General features: G+C 43.1%; 2 protein-coding genes across 2 annotated transcripts; both read left to right on the forward strand.

Moving 5' to 3' along the window:
• The first annotated feature begins 348 nt into the window (after window positions 1-348).
• Window positions 349-13862, forward strand: LOC139388151 (collagen alpha-1(I) chain-like). The gene is made up of 36 exons (XM_071134730.1): window positions 349-425; window positions 545-598; window positions 840-893; window positions 1113-1157; window positions 1515-1560; window positions 2269-2313; window positions 3910-3963; window positions 4203-4256; window positions 4449-4502; window positions 4714-4767; window positions 4910-4963; window positions 5097-5141; window positions 6477-6521; window positions 6694-6801; window positions 7093-7146; window positions 7379-7432; window positions 7518-7571; window positions 7665-7772; window positions 7944-7997; window positions 8385-8492; window positions 8665-8718; window positions 9127-9180; window positions 9335-9388; window positions 9498-9551; window positions 9653-9760; window positions 9966-10019; window positions 10199-10252; window positions 10497-10550; window positions 10730-10783; window positions 11000-11242; window positions 11415-11468; window positions 11557-11610; window positions 12577-12630; window positions 12849-12902; window positions 13511-13528; window positions 13793-13862. Exons 3-30 carry the CDS (start codon window positions 856-858, stop codon window positions 11072-11074), a joined length of 1689 nt encoding a protein of 562 aa, XP_070990831.1. The 5' UTR covers window positions 349-425; window positions 545-598; window positions 840-855; the 3' UTR covers window positions 11075-11242; window positions 11415-11468; window positions 11557-11610; window positions 12577-12630; window positions 12849-12902; window positions 13511-13528; window positions 13793-13862.
• Window positions 13863-14069: 207 nt separating this feature from the next.
• On the forward strand, window positions 14070-18288 carry LOC139388282 (collagen alpha-2(V) chain-like). Its single transcript, XM_071134857.1, has 6 exons — window positions 14070-14230; window positions 14338-14503; window positions 16468-16577; window positions 17328-17408; window positions 17589-17771; window positions 17974-18288. The coding sequence occupies exons 1-6, from the start codon at window positions 14204-14206 to the stop codon at window positions 18124-18126; spliced, it is 720 nt and encodes a 239-aa protein (XP_070990958.1). The 5' UTR covers window positions 14070-14203; the 3' UTR covers window positions 18127-18288.
• The last annotated feature ends 2761 nt before the right edge of the window (window positions 18289-21049 follow it).

The raw sequence follows: 21049 nt of genomic DNA on the forward strand, positions 1-21049 counted from the left end.
TGTGCTGTCCTTGGAGTGATTCAAAACACTATGAAGGACCAGGTTGCATGCTTTTCAGCTACTTACTTTACTTGCCCTCGTCTGACAACTGACCCCTCACCTCTGACCTCTACAGGGAAAAAGAGGACCAGACGGGGATAAGGGAGACCCTGGACCAAAGGGGGAGAGAGTAAGAACCCGGTCTCTGGAGACCTGTACACATTCCGCAAAACTAAAGCTGTTGATTCATACTTTTTAGGTCTATTGTGAGTTACCCGTTTATCTGTTTCTGTCTCTCTCTCTCTCTCTCTCTCTCTCTCTCTCTCTACCTCTCTCTCTCTCTCTCTCTTGTTCTATCTCTCAGGGTGTTCAGGGTGCTTCGGGTATCCAAGGGCCTCAGGGAGAGAGGGGTCCCAGTGGCCCCCCTGGCTTTACAGGGCTCAAAGGTCAATCTGGCACTAAAGGCATTGAGGTAGGCAGCCTCTCTGCCTTATCACTGTATCTAAAGTTATAGACTGACACTTTACCAGTGGAAGACTGATGGATTTTGGATATTTTCTTTCAGGGGGAGAATGGAGAAACTGGCCCTCAGGGAAAACTGGGCAGAGAGGGGCTGAAGGTCAGAGAAGACTTCAGAAAGGAATGCATCATAATGAATGTAACATTTTGAATGTCATTATTTCATCAGTCTGCCTGTTAGGATTGGTCAAAATGATGATTCAACTGTGGATTTCATGTCCTGAAATAGTGTCCCAAATGGCAACCTATTCCCGGCCTGTGTAGTGCACTACTTTTGACCAGTCCTATGGGGTGCCATTTGGAACATGTAGTGTATTAAATATCTCTGTGTTTCTTTGAAGGGGAATAGAGGGACAGATGGGCGCAACGGCAAGCCTGGACACAGAGGGAACAAGGTAGGACACTCTCCCATTGAATGTGTTTATGAAGGTTGCTAAATTCCAGTAACATTTCCAAAATGTCCAGGTTATCCAGCATTTCTAGGATATGTAATTTCTGGGAATTATTGGAAAGTTTCTGGAATTTTGCAACCCTAGTATTAAGTCAAGCGTGATTTAAGTTCTGCGTTTGATATTTGAATGGTATTCTGATTGCCACTGCCCTCTTTTACCCAGGGTCGCGTGGGTCAGAGAGGGAATGTTGGCCAGCCTGGTCAACCGGTAAGCACAGAACATTCACAGTGTGTGTGTGTGTGTGTGCTGCTGAGGGGAGGACGGCTCATAGTAATAGCGGGAATGGAGTGAATGGAATGGTATCAACCACATGGAAATCATACATTTGATAAAATTCCATGGACTCCTCCCCTCAGCAGCCTCCACTGGTGTGTGTGGAGGGACAGATCTGTCTCCTCAGTAATATAGCTAAGTGTTAAAACTCCAGATGCTAACACTTGCTTGGTGATAAAGGGTATCCAAGGTTGTACGGGCTTATCTAATGGAGCTGACTAAAAACTAATATGAACGACGGAATCACAGTACACTTATTATTGTGTGTGTGTGTGTGTGTGTTTCCAACAGGGCTTGCCAGGCCCTCCCGGGACAGAGGGACCAGAAGGAAAGCCTGGTACACAGGTTCCCATTCTATATCATATTTCAATACAGTGACCACACCCCTGAAAACACTGAGCTTGTATATACTGCATACACTGAGCCATGTACACAAAATAGACTGCCAATCAACAGTTTTTCTTTTGTCAGATTTTTTCCTGTCTGTACTGCATACATTGGCAGATTGTTGAGAAAATATATGAAAGTATTGCTCAAGAAAAGTATAGGTGCAATCAGAAAGGATTATAGTAAAATGTCTCCTGAGTAGTAGTTGTCCTGTGTTTTCAGAATTCAGCTAGAAAATTCCTGGAAGTTACCGAATTTTGCATGCAACCCTACTCCTGAGGGTTTCTGTAGAATCAGATAATGAGTTGTGAACAACTGTAGTCATTCTGGGTCTAAACAGCAGATGGCGATCTTCACAACCCTGATTCGTATGACATATTCACGAGTGATTGTCATTGCATGTGGGGCAGACAAACCGGAATATGCGTTCTCAACTTTAATTCATCCCTCCTCAATTTCAACCTCATGTCATTACATTCTAACATGAATATGACCAAATGAATGGCATTTGTCTCCTTGTTTAAAATGTGTAGTTATGGAGATACTGTATTTGCTAATGGTCAGCGCTATGTCTCTTATACACACTAATGCTTGTGTATACAGTGCATGACCTCTGTTGGTGTCTATTGAGTTGACACTCGTTTCTCATGTGTTGCAGGGTCTCTCTGGTTCGGTGGCAATAGCTGGCAGTAAAGGCCTAAAGGTAAACCAAGAAGATGCTTTAACAGTATACATAGGCTTATCGTAGAGACTCATACTCAATACATGTGGTTCACGTAAAGGTCACAATGACACTTAGTAACTCTAAGAACTTCTTGTCGTCAGTCTCATTATGTTTAAATTCATTGGTTGGTCAATGATACACTGTAATTCTCCCAGCTCAGCTATTTTTGACCGGGCAGGGCGAGGTGCTGAATGAAAGCAAATCAAAACACCTTGTCACATTTTATAGGACACCCCTGAAATATATGATGGGTTTTATATGATTTTGTGACCAGGCAATCACAACAAACGCAGACTAGCCCCCCAAAAATTTAATAGAGCAGAAAAGTACTTGCTACCGAGCTAGTTAACGATATCAAGTGTCTCTCCATGCTTGTAAACGGGAGCTGTAAAAGGTTCAGGAGTGTGAGGGCGTAGGTCAGTGATATTGCATCACCGCCACACACACTGATGGTTTCCCACGCACGAGCGCACACACACACACCTGTGCATTCACACACGAACACGCACTCTCACATAAACATATGAGTGTGTGGGGTGTGGATAATATAATATGAGGAGGTGTGAAAGTGGTTTCTAGCCCAGTCAGTCACCTCCAGAAGGTCTGTAATCTGGCCAGTGTAATGTATTTCCATCTCAGCTATATACTGTATTATAAACTGGGTGGTTTTAGCCCTGAATGCTGATTGGTTGAAAGCCGTGGTGTATCAGACCGTATACCACAGGTATGACAAACATTTTATTTTTACTTTTCTAATTACGTTGGTAACCAATTTATAAAAGCAATAAGGCACCTCGGGGTTTGTGTATCGCCAATATACCACAGCTAAGGACTGTATGCAGGCACTCCGTGTTGCGTCTTGCATAACAGCCCTTAGCCGTGGTATATTGGTCATATACCCCCCCCCCCCCCGGTCCTTATTGCTTAAATATAGACTCCTCACCAGGCAGCGAGAACACTAAGGGGAGACAGGAGAAGGGAGCGGAGGAAGAGGGATGGCTAAGATAAATGATTTGGCATGTGGGCATTATCACCAATTGATTATCCATTTGATAAAGTTATGTGCCACTGCCATCATCAACGTAGCCATAAAAAAAACAAATAAAAATGTTAGATTTTCAATTTAGAAAGTTGTTCTTTGATGTAATGTTCCTTGCAGTAGACTCCATTGTTGATGTTTACATTATTAGGTGGTAATATAACAAAGATGGACGAGGTAGCCCATTAAATTGGGTACAGTTAACCTCTGTACCAGAGGCATAATTACTGAATAGCCTGCATATAGTTGGTCCAATTAACTCATGATTACAAAGTCATTAAGCGGTAGATTAAACAGCTGAATAGCAAAACATTTGTAAACTCAGTTAAACACTGAATCGACTCACAGCATTGTGCAAACATTTTAATTGTATTATATGTAATCAATTCCAATTACTTTTTATTTGCATTTTAATGTTCTCATCGAGTACACCCATGCGATAAGCTCTCTTCTTTCTTCCTCTCTCCATCATTCTCTCATTCTCCTCTCCTCTTACTCTTTCCATCACTCTTTCACCTTCCTTGTCCTTCATCAAGGGATTCCAGGGCATTGCTGGAGAGCCAGGTCCAGATGGCCCCTCAGGACCTCCGGTGAGTCTAGAAAGCCTCAAAGTTTATTCCAATCAGACACTTTAAGTTATTGTGTTCCACCAACAATCAAAGGACATTGATTGTGGATATTACTATCATAAACATGCACAATGATCTGGCAGACATTTCTATATAATCAATGACTAGCTGCAATGATGAGCTATGAACAAAGTTAGTGTTGGGGACTGAGGCCATCTGCACACAGCGTGCAGTGTGAGTGACTACTGTCTCATTGACAGGGCACACCTGGACGGATAGGACCAACAGGTATCCCTGGGCCGCTTGGAGAGAGGGTGAGTGACACGTTTAACACGAAAGTGGTTGATGTGATTCTCAATAGGACAACTTTGAACCGTGAGTGTGTGTGTGTGTGTGTGTGTGTGTGTGTGTGTGTGTGTGTGTGTGTGTGTGTGTGTGTGTGTGTGTGTGTGTGTGTGTGTGTGTGTGTGTGTGTGTGTGTGTATGACGCTGTGTCTCTCCATCAGGGCTTCACTGGGAAGGAAGGTGTGGAGGGCCCACAGGGCTCAGTAGGCACGTATGTAAGTGATGCTTCTGTAGGGTGTACAGGGCCAAGGGTTTGATCAGCACACTGAGACTGTCTCTGTTTTGTCCTCGTGTGTGCTTGTGCGCGCGCGCGTGTGTGTGTGTGTGTGTGTGTGTGTGTGTGTGTGTGTGTGTGTGTGTGTGTGTGTGTGTGTGTGTGTGTGCAACGTCCTTATATTACCACTCCCGTGTCTCTCTTGCCCCCAGGGTTTCCCGGGTAACATGGGAATGCGTGGTATAACTGGTCACATGGGAGAGAGGGTAAGGACACGCATATGAGTTATGTAGTCAGTGATTATTCCAAACGGCCATACCAGACCTGCACCAGCATCACATGTTTCTATGTGTAGTTCCTTTGAAATGTTTAGTCGTTATTGCGACTGACTGTGTATTTGTGTCTCAGGGAGAGACAGGTGTGAGAGGCCTGCCTGGTCCTTCTGGGAAGCCTGGACCTCCAGTAAGTAACTGTGCTGTTATTGACAAGTCCACATACTGTATGTGACAAGTCCTTGTGGACAACTTCATTGAGTCGGGCATTAGTTTGGGTGATGGGTGTATTGAGCCTGTGCTGACTAGGCTGTATTTTATAGGGTTTATCAGGACCTCCTGGGGAGAGAGGCCCTCCAGGACCTCAGGTGAGATCAACCTCAAACACATTGGTCAATCAATTTTTATTTCTTTTTTTTTGTTTCACCTTTATTTAACCAGGTAGGCTAGTTGAGAACAAGTTCTCATTTACAACTGCGACATGGCCAAGATAAAGCAAAGCAGACAACATACAACAACACAGATGGAATAAACAAACATACAGTCAATACTACAGCATAAAAAAGTATATATATACAGTGTGTGCAAATGCGGTAAGATAAGGGAGGTAAAGCAATAAAATAGGCCATAGTGGCGAAATATTTACAATATACCAATTCAACACTGGAGTGATTGATGTGCAGAAGATGAACGTGCAAGTAGGGATACTGGGGTGCAAAGGAGAAAGATAGATAAATAAATAAATAAATACAGTATGGGGATGAGGTAGTTGGATGGGTTATTTACAGATGGGCTATGTACAGGTGCAGTGATCTGTGAGCTGCTCTGATAGCTGGTGCTTAAAGCAATTGAGAGAGATGAGTCTCCAGCTTCAGTCATTTTTGCAGTTCGTTCCAGTCATTGGCAGCAGAGAACTGGAAGGAAAGGCGGCCAAAGGAGGAATGGCTTTGGGGGTGACCAGTGAGATATACCTGCTCGAGTGCGTGCTACGGGTGGGTGCTGATATGGTGACCAGTGAGCTGAGATAAGGCGGGGCTTTACCTAGCAAAGACTTGTAGATGACCTGGAGCCAGTGGATTTGGAGACGAGTATGAAGTGAGGGCCAGCCAACGAGAGCGTACAGGTCGCAGTGGTGGTTAGTATATGGGGCTTTGGTGACTAAACGGATGGCACTGTGAGTGTTGGAGGCTATTTTGTAAATGACATCGCCGAAGTCGAGGATCGGTAGGATGGTCAGTTTTACGAGGGTATGTTTGGCAGCATGAGTGAAGGAGGCTTTGTTGCGAAATAGGAAGCCGATTCTAGATTTAATTTTGGATTGTAGATGTTTCAAGTGAGTCTGGAAGGAGAATTTACAGTCTAACCAGACACATAGGTATTTGTAGTTGTCCGCATATTCCAAGTCAGAACCGTCCAGAGTAGTGATGCTGGACGGCTGGCAGATGCGGGCAGCGATCGGTTGAAGAACATGCATTTAGTTTTACTTGCATTTAAGAGCAGTTGGAGGCCACGGAAGGAGAGTTGTATGGCATTGAAGCTCGTCTGGAGGTTAGTTAACACAGTGTCCAAAGAAGTGTCCAATACCAGAACTACATTTCCCAAATATCTCCTTTGAAAAATCAATCCGCAATGCGATGGTCATTGGCTGTATTTTGTAGTCCATGCTTTTCCTCCTTAATGATCTCTCTTGGTTTTCTCGTAAGGGTCGGCTGGGGGATCTGGGACCCACAGGGTCAGAGGGCCTACAGGTGAGTTAAAGCAGAACAGGCCTTATCACCACTCCATCAACAGTCAAAATGTTCTTACATATCCATGCTCTATAATACACTGTCAATGTACAGTTAGTCAAGCTTGGCCAGACCAAAAGTGTAGACACAATATACAATGGGAACAAGACCAATACTCACCTGTGTGTTCCAGGGACCCCCGGGTCTGCAGGGTTCAGATGGAGGGACAGGGAAGCCGGGGCCCAGGGGAAGCAGAGGGCCTCCGGGGACACAAGGTCCTGACGGACCAGCAGGAACCTCAGTGAGTGGGTACTTTCCAGCCGCTTCTCTTCTCCCCTAAACAACCTCTGAGGACTGTAACCTCTAGAACCTCTGTATAATCTCGTATGGGACATTGATGCCTGTTGGATGGATTTCTTGTCAGGGTTCAGTAGGTGAAATCAATCAATGTATTCGTAATTGATTAGATGGCTTAGATGTCACCCATCGGATGCTTATTTGCATGGTTTGGGATACCAAGCGCAGCTCTTTAGCCATGTTTCAGTGTGCTGAGTTGTCCACCGTTTTAAACTCTATGTGGTCCAATTCCCAGGGAATTTCAGGTGCTGGTGGACTCATAGGACCAGCAGGGGAAAGAGGAGAAATGGTAAGTACAGAAAATATAATGAGACGATGACAATAATATGTCTAGGAATGCAAAACTCCGGTAACTTTCCGCAAAATGTTCCGGTTTTCAAGATATCCTAGTTGGAGGATTCCGGATTTCCTGCTTATTCCTACTGATTTGGAAAAGTTGCCGGAATTCTGCAACCCTAAATATGATCTAGCAATGTTTGATGTGCTGTGTGTTAAACCACACTGTTTTTGGAACATGACAGGGTATGCTGGGACCTCCTGGTGATCTTGGTCCTTCGGGACTGGATGGGGAACAGGTTGGTTGAACACACTTCGAATAGAAAGTCTAATGTTTCAGGCAGGTGCGTTTTCTGATAGTTCTCTTCCGTTTCCTGTTTCCAGGGTACTCCTGGCCAATCAGGGTTAGAGGGGCCACCAGGAACGAAAGGGGAACAGGTCAGTGATACTGACACAATGATGCCTCTACAACACATGGTTTAAATATATTTTTCACCTCTTAATACTTCTTCTACTTCACATGTATTCTAGGGGGACCTAGGGCCTTGTGGGAAGTTTGGTCCTCCAGGGCAGCCTGGAGATCGAGGTCTACAGGGGCTCAAAGGGTTGCAAGGCTCTCATGGACAAATGGGAAAAGAGGTGAGCATGCCTTTGTCAGTTGACGTCTACTCTACCTACCTGAACCACCTGTAGATTCTCACATGTGCACTTACTGTAGTACATGCCCCTTTACCTAAGCATCATACACACAACAAGACCATACAATATACTCTGCAGTGTAACTCTTGAGATGTCTCCTTTGGTTCTTAGGGTGATGTTGGACCTACTGGCGATGCTGGTGGTCCAGGTTTCAAAGGGGAGAAGGTAAACAAACACTGACTTTTCAGCACACAGCATCAATGTGAATGTGCTGTATGTATACTGCTTATCTATTCTATTCATATCTATTGCATTGGACACAAATTATTGACAGGGCCATAGAGAGGGTGGGTAGTGGTTACAAACAGGTTGAAAACTGGTTAAAATTACATCATTACAAACAAAGTTGAAAATTTGTTGAAATTAATTCTTAATTTTAATTTTAATTGAACCTTTATTTAACTAGGCAAGTCAGTTAAGAACAAATTCTTATTTACAATGACGGCCTACCCATAATTACAAACAGGTTGAAATCTGGTTGAAAGAACGTCGTTACAAACAGGTTGAAATGACATCATGGTGATGTCTGACTGACATGGCTGTTATTTGCAGGGTGATGTGGGACCTCTGGGGCCAACAGGGCGGAATGGTCCATGGGGGGCGCTGGGGGAGAATGGGGAGAAGGGACCAAAAGGAGAAAAGGCCCACATCGGACTTATGGTGAGTGTTCAGATGACAATACATAATGAGCTGCACATTCTAGCTTATGTTCAACACACATTGAAACCATCAAATGGAATCAACTGAAGTGATTTTCAATGTGATTTTTGAGATGTGGCTTTGGGTGATCAATTTGATGACTGATGCTCCACCTCTGTGCTGTGTCCACCAGGGTCAGCCAGGATTTATGGGAGAAATAGGACCTGCAGGCTTGTCAGGGCTACAGGTGAGTCAGGAAGCGATATTTATGTCAATGAAATGTACGTGTTTTTCTCTGACAAGTATTGACCACTACCAGATACTACTACAGTATATGTCACTCAAAGTTCTACGTTTCTTATTGACATTAACTCAAATTGATCAATGGCCAATGAGCAAATATATAGATTAGACTTCTCTGCACTGTTAGGCTCTTTCTCAATTTATCCTTCATCGATTCCTCACATCCTCTTTTTTTGCTTCTTTCTCAAAACTGATTGGAGAAGAAGACCTGAAGGGAGGGACCTTGAATCTAGTCCTCCAATAGGGTTGAGAAGGAGGCGAGGAGATAGGATGGGAGGAATTGAGGAAAGACGGTTGGACATAGTGTTGTCAGGGTGACGGTGATTCATTGGTCTCTTCTGCTTCTTCTCAGGGTATCATGGGCCCCAGGGGGCCTCCAGGGCCAGATGGACCTGAAGGAGAGAAGGTAATGACTTGATTCCCTGGCCTGCACATCAAATGGAGGAGCAATTCAGGACAGGGAAATGCTAAACGCTTCCACTACCCCGAAAAATCCAAGCAATTACTTCAGAGCAGAACTGTAATTCCCATCTGCTTTCTCGGTCTCTGTCTTTCTCTAGGGCCAGTCTGGGTCTGGCGGAACCATCGGACAACCTGGCAGAACAGGGCCTCCGGTAACAGTCGCTTCAAAAGCTAATTACTACAGTACTGATATTGTATGCAGGGTGAATGGCATTTGTCCTTTTGGTATAAATGCATGTTTTCTTGTTATTGTATTCTCAGGGGGTGGCTGGAGTCTCAGGGGTCAGAGGTGACCCGGGGAAGCCAGGAGCACAGGTCTGTGTCTTTTAGACCACCGTCTAGTCAAGTTAGCCATATTCCCAGTGATTCACCCTACGAATAGCATTATCCATGTGCTGGTGTGGTGTATATTGCAGGGTCCAGTTGGGAAGGTTGGGCCTGAGGGAGACTTGGGCCATAAAGGTGAGCCAGGGCCAGACGGAGAAAAAGGGGAGCCAGGGGGATCAAGCGAGCCAGGAGAACAGGTGAGCACATTCATTGTTGCTGCCAGTTTTGCCTTTTGGCCCCTAAAGCAACACATCAGTACAGGTGAAATAGACAGTGCCCCATTTAACCCCAATTCAATGTCTGGTTTTATTATAAATGTAATTTTCATAATATACTCTACCATGCAATTAATCAGAAATAGATAAGTCTTCAAGGTATTTGATTTTGTATTGGTCTCTGTAGGGGCTCGACGGTCTGCCGGGCATCAGAGGGCCACCAGCACTTCCTGGTTTAGAGGTAAAGAGCAGCGACATCTTAGTCTGGTCCCAGATCTGTTTGTGCACTTGCCAACTCTGTTGCTCATTGTCAAGTCAAACATGTCAGGCACTCAGGCTAGAAAAATCTTTCCTCGAAGACATACTATTTGCTTCGGCTTCATTCTTCCCTGTTTGTTATTGTCTCCTCTCCCACAACAGGGGCCACAGGGTGAGGTGGGAGCCCAGGGGCCAGAAGGTCCCCTTGGGGTGCTGGTGAGTACACAGACACAGGGATGCCATGGATGATGTAACTGCATTAGGCTCCTATAGCAGCGGGTTTCCCTCTGGGTTTGTTGTCTAGCCAATAATGATGACCTCAAGCAGTGTCAAATGGTCATCTTCAGTATGTAAAACTAACAGCACTACCAGAAGGTCGCCTATATTTCTTCAACCTGATAAGCTTTCTCTGACATTTTGGATGTTTCTTAAAGTCATTCTATTGTGTTGAATGTTGCAGGGTGTCAGGGGAAGCCAAGGACCTGAGGGACAACAGGGACTGAAAGGAGAGAAGGTGAGATCAAGATGCTCCATCTCTCTATTATCCTTTTCTCATTCCTTCTCCTCTTTGTACTGTGAAACCCAATCTCAAGTCTGGCACTGGCCTGCATTCAGCTCACCTCTCTGGGGCACTAGTGCACACAGAGGCTAGATTATATCCTCCTGTTTGTTGATGCTGTGTTTGCTCAACAGGGAGATGACGGCAGAGATGGATCACCTGGAAAGACAGGTCACATCGGAAGGAGGGTGAGGGCTCCCTCCTTTAATCCATTCAATTTCACAGTGTGAATAAAAGGGGTTGTATTCAAGGAAAATAGATGATCCAGGTTCATGAATGAAAGATGAGGGATGGACTCAAAAGTAGCTCACTACAAAGGGAATAGGGTGTCATTTAGGACATGACCGAGATGTGTCCGTGTGTTTTACCCTTGCCTCGTTCACCAACATTGTAAACATTCACAGGGCAAAAGAGGCAAGGCTGGAATCAGGGGCACAAGAGGAGAGAGGGGACCAAAGGTCAGAGGTCGGGTGATGTGAAGGGTCACACACGCACATGCACACACACACACACCCACACTCCGATCTCTTAACCATACTGTATATCATACATATCATGGTGTGCACAAACGTTGTGTCCTGTCATTCCTACAGGGGAAAAGGGGAAATATGGGATTGATTGGTCCTCCAGGATGGGCAGGGTCTATAGTAAGTCCAACAGATTGATACTGTTTCATTTCATCATTCAATCCCAGGCAGAGATAGCCTCCGATGCACTTCACTGTGAGCAGTATTGTTTCATAAGAGTAAAGCGTTGTTACATGATAATGCTTTAGGTCGGCTGATGATTGATACACAGCTGACGTCCTTTCTCTCTCAGGGAATCCCAGGCTCGCGAGGAGACGGAGGGCATCAGGGTGACAAAGGGAGCAAGGTAGGAATATAATTGAATTATTGATACTAGTGAATCAGAGAGAGTTGCATTGGGAAGCCTTATTTACCATATATGTTCCCCCCTACAGGGAGAGAAAGGGGACATAGGGCCGCTCGGTCCGCCAGGGGGTGATGGCCTAAAGGTACGTTTTGATTGAAAAACGTCTGGTATTCATAAAACGTCTCAGACTAGGAGTGCTGATTGAGGATCAGGTCCCCCGCATGTCCATTGTCAGGGTTCACCTAGCAGTCATGATTTGGGGCTGTACAAATGTTTGATGTATCAGAATAATTGATTATACTTATGTTTTATTAACAGAAGGGGAGGGGTTATAAGACCCCTCCCTCCTTACATTTATAGGGTTTTAGACTACGGATTAACAGTATATATATTCATTGTAGAAGTTTAGTATTGTTCTACAGTTGTATTTGAGTTTTCTCTCTCTTTCTGCCTCATTATAAAGAGGCCCATCTTAGAAATGTGTGACTTAGACAGAACTCTGCCGGGGAGTGAAGGAGATAAGACTAGGTAAACATTCCACAACAAATCAACTTTGGGGGGAGGGAACATTTACTGCTAAGTGTTTGGCTAACAATAAAGGCCCTGTTTATACAGCTTTGTGGGCATGGTTCTGGTCCCAGGAGTAGAGGATGATGACGTAGGCAGTGACATCACCAGGGCGCGACTTAGGGTTTCATGAAACAACTGGAGACCTTTTGTTGGAGGCAGAACTTACTCAGAAACATGCGTGCTATGTTCCTGTTTGTCAACCTCTGTCTGCAATTGCATTAATAAAGGTTTTTGAATGATTTTATTGAAGATATTGTACTAATGCTAATTTCACCAATGAACCAATGATTGACAAAGAAGGACGTAAGAAACTAACCCTAACACCATCGACTTCAATCTGGAATGCAAAGCTTATCCTAGGTCAACACTCCTACTCTGAGACACGACAAACAAGCCTTGGTGTCAGTTTTAACTTCATAGAGAAACGACATACAGACAGGTTTGTCAACATTCCAGAAGTATGACGTTGCCTATGATGCCATGCTATAAGTAGGAGATGGGCTGTGGCAAACAGACTGACTAACTGTATGTTTTACAGGGTAGTCAGGGTCCTGTTGGGGTGCCAGGACAGACAGGCCCAAAGGGAGATCAGGTGAAACAACATTATCTCAACACACTCTTCCTTTCAAACCATCTATAGCAAGAACTCTCTACGATAGCACCATAGCCATTAGTGACAATTACCAAAAGCCATGAGGCTCATTGAACCAATAGTGATCTAGCAGAGTTTTTTTTGCTTTCTTTTTCTTTCTGAAAAGATTCATTGATAACTTTTTAATCAACGTTTCATGATCTACTATTTCCAACCAGGGGAATATCGGACCTTCTGGGCCAAGAGGAACACCTGGGATGCCAGGACTACCTGTAAGTAACCCTTCCTGGATCATCTCAGAAATACCTTCCCAAGCCCTTTCAATTCTCTCAAATGGCTCCCTATTACTTAAGTAGTGCACTACTTTTGACCAGTGTCCATAGGGCTCTGGTCGAAAGTATTGCACTATATATGGAATATGTGTTTCATTTGGGGCACAGGGAATGTAAAATCATAGTTCTTTTGCAAGGACAAACGAGGGCTAGACCACTAAGTCCATCATTCAGCCACATAGCTTAACAACCCCCATGTCCATTAACCATCAAGACCAAGACTCGGTGAATGCCTAAAAATAAGTTATTATGATGATTATGATCATGTCTAGAATATTCCTTTTAAATTGCAGACTCTTATATAAGCCCATTTCTTTACTTTCACCAGACTGTCCTGCCATTCTGCCGTTCTCTCCGAATTTAGCTGTAGATTATTACTCTGTTCAACTCGCCATTGCCTCGGCTCTTAAAAGCAGTGAAGCTGGAGCTAATACGATCATAATGCAGTGAGTCAAGGCATTGCAAGGTTGCAACAGCTGTTAGTGCAGAGCGGTGTACTTCCGACCTGCGAGTCAAACTCATCTCCTTTTTCTTCTCTCGATCTGTAGGGTTTGTTTGGAGAAAAGGTATGATATAACAAATGAGTTTCTTGTTTTCTCAACATTTCAAAGCCAAACCCCACGTAGAGCTGCGTGTTAGCTTTTTCTCACAGTGAAAGCAAACATTCACAAGCACATATGTCATCACAATGGAAAACACAGAGGGGAAAGTAGTGGGATAGTACTATAGTGTGCATTTCCTTATCTAACTACATTTGAATATGGCGTAGTAATAAGTATGGAATGGTAGAAATCCAATCTCGTCTCACTATATGGCCTGTATGTCCATAGGGTTTGAAAGGATTTGAGGGATATCCTGGGCAACCTGGTAAGAGGGGCCTGCCGGTAAGTGGCACTGATTTCATACGTAATGGTCAATAGTACATTTTGTCAAATGCTGAAGATTGACCACAGAGACAACAACAAAAAAGATTGCATCCATCACACAGTAACCTCCCACTTAGGGTTACACAATTCTGACTATGTTCCCAAAATTCCCAGATTTTCTAGAAATACTTGTTGGAGAATTCCCGGATTTCCTGCTTATTCCCACACGATTTTAGGAATATTCCAACTGGGATTTCTGGAAAACCTGGGTATTTTGAGAAAGTTACTGGAATTTTACAACCCTAGTCCCACTCTTTTTTTTTGTTGCATTTGTTTCAGGGGGCACCTGGACTCCCAGGACTTCCAGGCCCTTCAATGAATCTGACCCTCACTCAACTCAAGGCAAGTCATTAATCTTCGGCAAGTAGGACTGTGTCCCAAAAGCCATTAGATTAAGTGGTGGAAGGAATAACTCCATAATGATCATATCGTTCTCATCACCATTGTAGGACCTGGTGTATCTGTCAGACAAGCCCAACTACCCCCTGCTCCAGACCCTGCTGGACTCTCTACACCAGGACCTGAGGCTGCTGATGGACCCCCCTGACGGCAGCAAGGAGCACCCTGCCACCACCTGCCTGGAGCTGTGGCTCTGCCACCACGATTACACCAGTGGTCAGAAACACTATCTATACCTGTATTATACAGTTGAAGTCAGAAGTTTACATACACTTAGGTTGGAGTCATTAAAACTTGTTTTTCAACCACTCCACAAATGTCTTGTTAACAAACTATAGTTTTGGCATGTTGGTTAGGACATCAACTTTGTGCATGACACAAGTAATTTTTCCAACAATTGTTTACAGACAGAATATTTCACTTATAATTCACTGTATCCCAATTCCAGTGGGTCAGAAGTTTACATACACTAAGTTGACTGTGCCTTTAAACAGCTTGGAAAAATCCAGAAAATGATGTCATGGCTTTAGAAGCTTCTGATAGGCTAATTGACATCATTTTAATCAATTGGAGGTGTACCTGTGGATGTATTTCAAGACCTACCTTCAAACTCAGTGCCTCTTTGTTTGACATCATGGGAAAATCTAAACAAATCAGCCAAGACCTCAGAAAAAAAATTGTAGACATCCACAAGTCTGGTTCATCCTTGGGAGCAATTTCCAAATGCCTGAAGGTACCATGTTCATCTGTACAAACAATTGTATGCAATTGTATACAATTGTAAGTATAAACACCATGGGACCACGCAACCATCATACTGCTCAGGAAGGAGACGCGTTCTGTCTCCTAGAGATGAACGTACTTTGGTGTGAAAAGTGTAAAATCAAATCCCAGAATAACAGCAAAGGACCTTGTGAAGATGCTGGAGGAAACAGGTACAAAAGTATCTATATCCACAGTAAAACGAGTCCTATATCGACATAACCTGAAAGGCCGCTCAGCAAGGAAGAAGCCACTGCTCCAAAACCGCCATAATAAAGCCAGACTATGGTTTGCAACTGCACATGGGGACAAAGATCGTACTTTTTGGAGAAATGTCCTCTGGTCTGATGAAACAAAAATAGAACTGTTTGGCCATAATGACCATCGTTATATTTGGAGGAAAAAGGGGGAGGCTTGAAAACCAAATAACACCATCCCAACCGTGAAGCACGGGGGTGGCAGCATCATGTTGTGGGGGTGCTTTGCTGCAGGAGCGACTGGTGCACTTCACAAAATAGATAGCATCATGAGGAATGAAAATGATGTGGACATATTGAAGCAACAGCTCAAGACATCAGTCAGGAAGTTAAAGCTTGGTCGCAAATGGGTCTTCCAAATGGACAATGACCCCAAGCATACTTCCAAAGTTGTGGCAAAATGGCTGAAGGTCAACAAAGTCAAGGTATTGGAGTGGTCATCACAAAGCCCTGACCTCAATCCTATAGAACATTTGTGGGCAGACCTGAAAAAGCATGTGTGTGCAAGGACACCTGCAAACCTGACTCATTTACACCAGCTCTGTCAGGAGGAATGGGCCAAAATTCACTTAACGTATTGTGGGAAGCTTGTAGAAGGCTACCCAAAACATTTGACCCAAGTTAAACAATTTAAAGGCAATGCTACCAAATACTAATTGAGTGTATGTAAACTTCTGACCCACTGGGAATGTGATGAAAGAAATAATAGCCGAAATAAATCATTCTCTCTACTATTATTCTGACATTTCACATTCTTAAAATAAAGTGGTGATCCTAACTGACCTAAAACAGGGAATTTTTACTAGGATTAAATGTCAGGAATTGTGAAATACTGAGTTTAAATGTATTTGGCCAAGGTGTATGTAAACTTCCGACTTCAACTGTATCTATCTGGGAGCCAAAGCCCTTTGTGCTGTTTGAAAATACTCATTAATGGCCAGAGCATCCTAATCCCATGGCTCCCAAGTTGTCAAAGCAAATTAGAAGCACGGTAGAGAAAGACAATGTTATCCATTGTATGGCTAGTTCTCAGAGGAAGATCTCATAGCTCTTTAGGAGTGTTGTTGCACATCATAGCGTATGACGACTAGTGAATATACATTAATGTTACAGGTCAGGATGAGTATACACTGAGATGATGGTTGCTGTTTGTCTGTACAGGGATGTATTACATTGATCCTAACCAGGGCAGCCCTGCTGATGCTCTCCTGGCCTACTGCAAATTCTCTGGTACAGCCGCACACACCTGCCTTCACCCCAGAGACGCCCAGGTAGACAATAACATCATCAGTACCCCACACATCTCACCTCTCACCCTCACACCTCTCTATCAAACCAACAGTGGGAATAATCCTGCAACAAATGGCTACAGAATAATGAGATGCTGTCTGGACAAGCAGAGAATAAATCCATTTTTAACGGGAATCCAATTTATTTGTTTGTTTTTTTTTGCCTTTGAGCTAAATGCTAATATCAAGAACAGAGACTGTCAACAGACACATTTTTAAATATGCCTCCAGGTATCAGTGTAAACTTTTTAGAATTCATGCCATCGACCAGTGTGTATCTGACAATTGAGCAGATCCTGCAAGCTAATATCCACAATCATATTTATACTTAATACCATGCGCATAATACATAATCCTATTTATACTCAATACCATGCTCATAATTCATAATCCTATTTATACTCAATACCATACTCATAATACATAATCATATTTTAATACCATGCTCATAATTCATAATCATATTCATACTTAATACCATACTCATGATACATAATCATATTCATACTTAATACCATACTCATAATACATAATCATATGTATACTTAATACCATGCGCATAATACATAATCCTATTTATACTTAATACCATACTCATAATACATAATCATATTTTAATAACATACTCATAATTCATAATCATATTCATACTTAATACCATACTCATAATACATAATCATATTCATACTTAATACCATACTCATAATACATCATATTGTTTTATACCTAAAGATGCCCACGAAGGCCTGGCTTATGGATTCAGAGACAGACAGCTCGTTCCAATGGCTCAGCAAACAGGAACAAGGATTTCAGGTTGTCAGTTCTCTCTACTTCTCCTCTGAAATATACTCTCTTTCTCTAGTGTCAACTATTCAATTTATAGTAACAGAAAGCTAATTCAATTGTAACTGCATCAATTGTGTACTGATGTCTCACAGTCTCTCATAGCAGAGTTCTAAAGCATAATGTCTCCCTTTCTGCCGCCACTGGCAGTTCTATTATCCAGGGGCCAATGTGGTCCAGATGCGTTTCCTGAGGTTGCAGAGTTGGAGAGCCTTGCAGAAGATCACCTACACCTGCCACCCGGGACACAGACTGGGCCACACAGACAGAGAGGTCAAGTTCCTGACAGACACAAGGAGACAGAGTTACTTAGGAGCTGTTAACGACTGCATTGTAAGTTTTGTTTTTGTGTCATTTGACTAAGTATTTCACTTACAAATACGTTAGAGTTATGCACTCCTTGCTAAGAGTGACAATGGGATGTCACAAAAGATAAAGTATGAGAAATAGGATTTAAAAAATTAAAAAATCATGATCGCTGATGTTTATTATTGGCCAACTGCGTAATTGTTTTTCTGTGTTTGTGCTGTGGCAGCCGGGAGATGAGGTGGACTCGCTGGAGCCGCGGGAGTTTGTGTTTGAATTTGAGGACCTCAACCTGCTTCCTGTGAGAGATGTGGCTGTGTTCGGGGGCGGAAATGTCACGCGCGAGTTTGGCTTCAACATCGGGCCCGTGTGTTTCAGCTAGAGAGGGAGACATGGGGCCCATAGGCTCATTTCCCACCCCCTTGGACTCACCGAGGGAGGATAAGAGACTGTGTTCAGGACCCCAAGACAGCTGGAGAACAAGAAGACAAAGGGAATCAATCGCTCTGGCATTTTGTGAGGGCATCACTCCTCTTTCCATTTGATATTTCTACAATTCTCTAATTGACTGGCTCCACATAAATTACTCTTTGAGCGTGCATCAATTTCCAAAGTTCTTTCGGACAATTGTGTTTTCGTTTACAGAGACGTTTATCATGTAATGAATAATTTATATAATGTTGTTTTGATTTCTATATAAAATTGTTATTTTTTTTTATCTTTTTCCATTTGTTTTCACAGCAACAGTTTATTATGCTGTAAAGCTTTCCATAATAGCCAACAACCTATTTTGTATATGAACAGTCCTATGCCCTAATGGTCTGTTTTGTGTCCGATGCAGTGGATTCAACCTCTCACCAATGTGTTCCATTTGGACACAGCTAACGTTGTCCTATAGATCATCACTGACCTTCCCAAAGGTGCTCACTGACAAACCACTGCTTGTACTTCAGGCGCCAAGGAACTCGCTTTTGCGTTGTTTAACTTGTTTCTTTAGATTAGATAATGACCAACCTGTTCTAAAACCCTGATCTCTTGCAATTAACTGATTCCCTCCCTGTTGGCAGTGACGGAGGCAAAAAATAATTATGATTTCAGCCATCCTTGACATTTGTACAGTTACTGGCCTATTTTTTATTTGTAAAAAAAACATGTACCGCATATTATCAGTGCTCGTTTCAGCTCATTCTTGTGGTACAGTCTCAGGTGCAGTCTTGATATTCAACATGGCACTGAAGCTGCTGTGCACACTACGTGATATATACTACGTGCATTCAAAACATAACTCAATTGAAGGGCTATAGATCTATTTCAGGTGTTCTAATAAAGAGGCATTATGTTGGACTGCTGGCTCTCCCGCCCAAGCACTTTAGCACTGGGCAATTGCTTTCCAAATCATCATTTCATTCAATCAATTAGCCTAAGTGAAGAAGCAGCATACCCTGTCCCTGCAGCTGCTCAGCAATGCCAGGATTGCTCAAGAGGTGGGTGTTCATTATTGGCCTGTGTTCACAAAGTGTTTCAGAGTAGGGCCGCTGATCTCAGATCAGTTTAGCCTTTTAATCATAATTACAGTGCCTTGCGAAAGTATTCGGCCCCCTTGAACTTTGCGACCTTTTGCCACATTTCAGGCTTCAAACATAAAGATATAAAACTGTATTTTTTTGTGAAGAATCAACAACAAGTGGGACACGATCATGAAGTGGAACGACATTTATTGGATATTTCAAACTTTTTTAACATATCAAAAACTGAAAAATTGGGCGTGCAAAATTATTCAGCCCCCTTATGTTAATACTTTGTAGCGCCACCTTTTGCTGCGATTACAGCTGTAAGTCGCTTGGGGTATGTGTCTATCAGTTTTGCACATCGAGAGACTGAAATTTTTTCCCATTCATCCTTGCAAAACAGCTCAAGCTCAGTGAGGTTGGATGGAGAGCATTTGTGAACAGCAGTTTTCAGTTCTTTCCACAGATTCTCGATTGGATTCAGGTCTGGACTTTGACTTGGCCATTCTAACACCTGGATATGTTTATTTTTGAACCATTCCATTGTAGATTTTGCTTTATGTTTTGGATCATTGTCTTGTTGGAAGACAAATCTCCGTCCCAGTCTCAGGTCTTTTGCAGACTCCATCAGGTTTTCTTCCAGAATGGTCCTGTATTTGGCTCCATCCATCTTCCCATCAATTTTAACCCTCTTCCCTGTCCCTGCTGAAGAAAAGCAGGCCCAAACCATGATGCTGCCACCACAATGTTTGACAGTGGGGATGGTGTGTTCAGCTGTGTTGCTTTTACACCAAACATAACGTTTTGCATTGTTGCCAAAAAGTTCAATTTTGGTTTCATCTGACCAGAGCACCTTCTTCCACATGTTTGGTGTGTCTCCCAAGTGGCTTGTGGCAAACTTTAACAACACTTTTTGTGGATATCTTTAAGAAATGGCTTTCTTCTTGCCACTCTTCCATAAAGGCCAGATTTGTGCAATATACGACTGATTGACAGAGTCTCCCACCTCAGCTGTAGATCTCTGCAGTTCATCCAGAGTGATCATGGGCCTCTTGGCTGCATCTTTGATCAGTCTTCTCCTTGTATGAGCTGAACGTTTAGAAGGACGGCCAGGTCTTGGTAGATTTGCAGTGATCTGATACTCCTTCCATTTCAATATTATCGCTTGCACAGTGCTCCTTGGGATGTTTAAAGCTTGGGAAATCTTTTTGTATCCAAATCCGGCTTTAAACTTCTTCACAACAGTATCTCGGACCTGCCTGGTGTGTTCCTTGTTCTTCATGATGCTCTCTGCGCTTTTAACGGACCTCTGAGACTATCACAGTGCAGGTGCATTTATACGGAGACTTGATTACACACAGGTGGATTGTATTTATCATCATTAGTCATTTAGGTCAACATTGGATCATTCAGAGATCCTCACTGAACTTCTGGAGAGAGTTTGCTGCACTGAAAGTAAAGGGGCTGAATAATTTTGCACGCCCAATTTTTCAGTTTTTGATATGTTATAAAAGTTTGAAATATCCAATAAATGTCGTTCCACTTCATGATTGTGTCCCACTTGTTGTTGATTCTTCACAAAAAAATACAGTTTTATATCTTTATGTTTGAAGCCTGAAATGTGGCAAAAGGTCGCAAAGTTCAAGGGGGCCGAATACTTTCGCAAGGGGACCTGATCCTGGATCAGCACTCCTACTCTGAGACTCTGTGAATATGTGAATATGGGCCATTGAGAGCAGTGCATTTAATTTCTTTCCATCATATTTTTGATCATAAAGCAATTCAGTATTGTAGTTG

The sequence above is a fragment of the Oncorhynchus clarkii genome, chromosome 29 (assembly GCF_045791955.1).
Source record: "Oncorhynchus clarkii lewisi isolate Uvic-CL-2024 chromosome 29, UVic_Ocla_1.0, whole genome shotgun sequence".
Taxonomy (NCBI): Eukaryota; Metazoa; Chordata; class Actinopteri; order Salmoniformes; family Salmonidae; genus Oncorhynchus; species Oncorhynchus clarkii.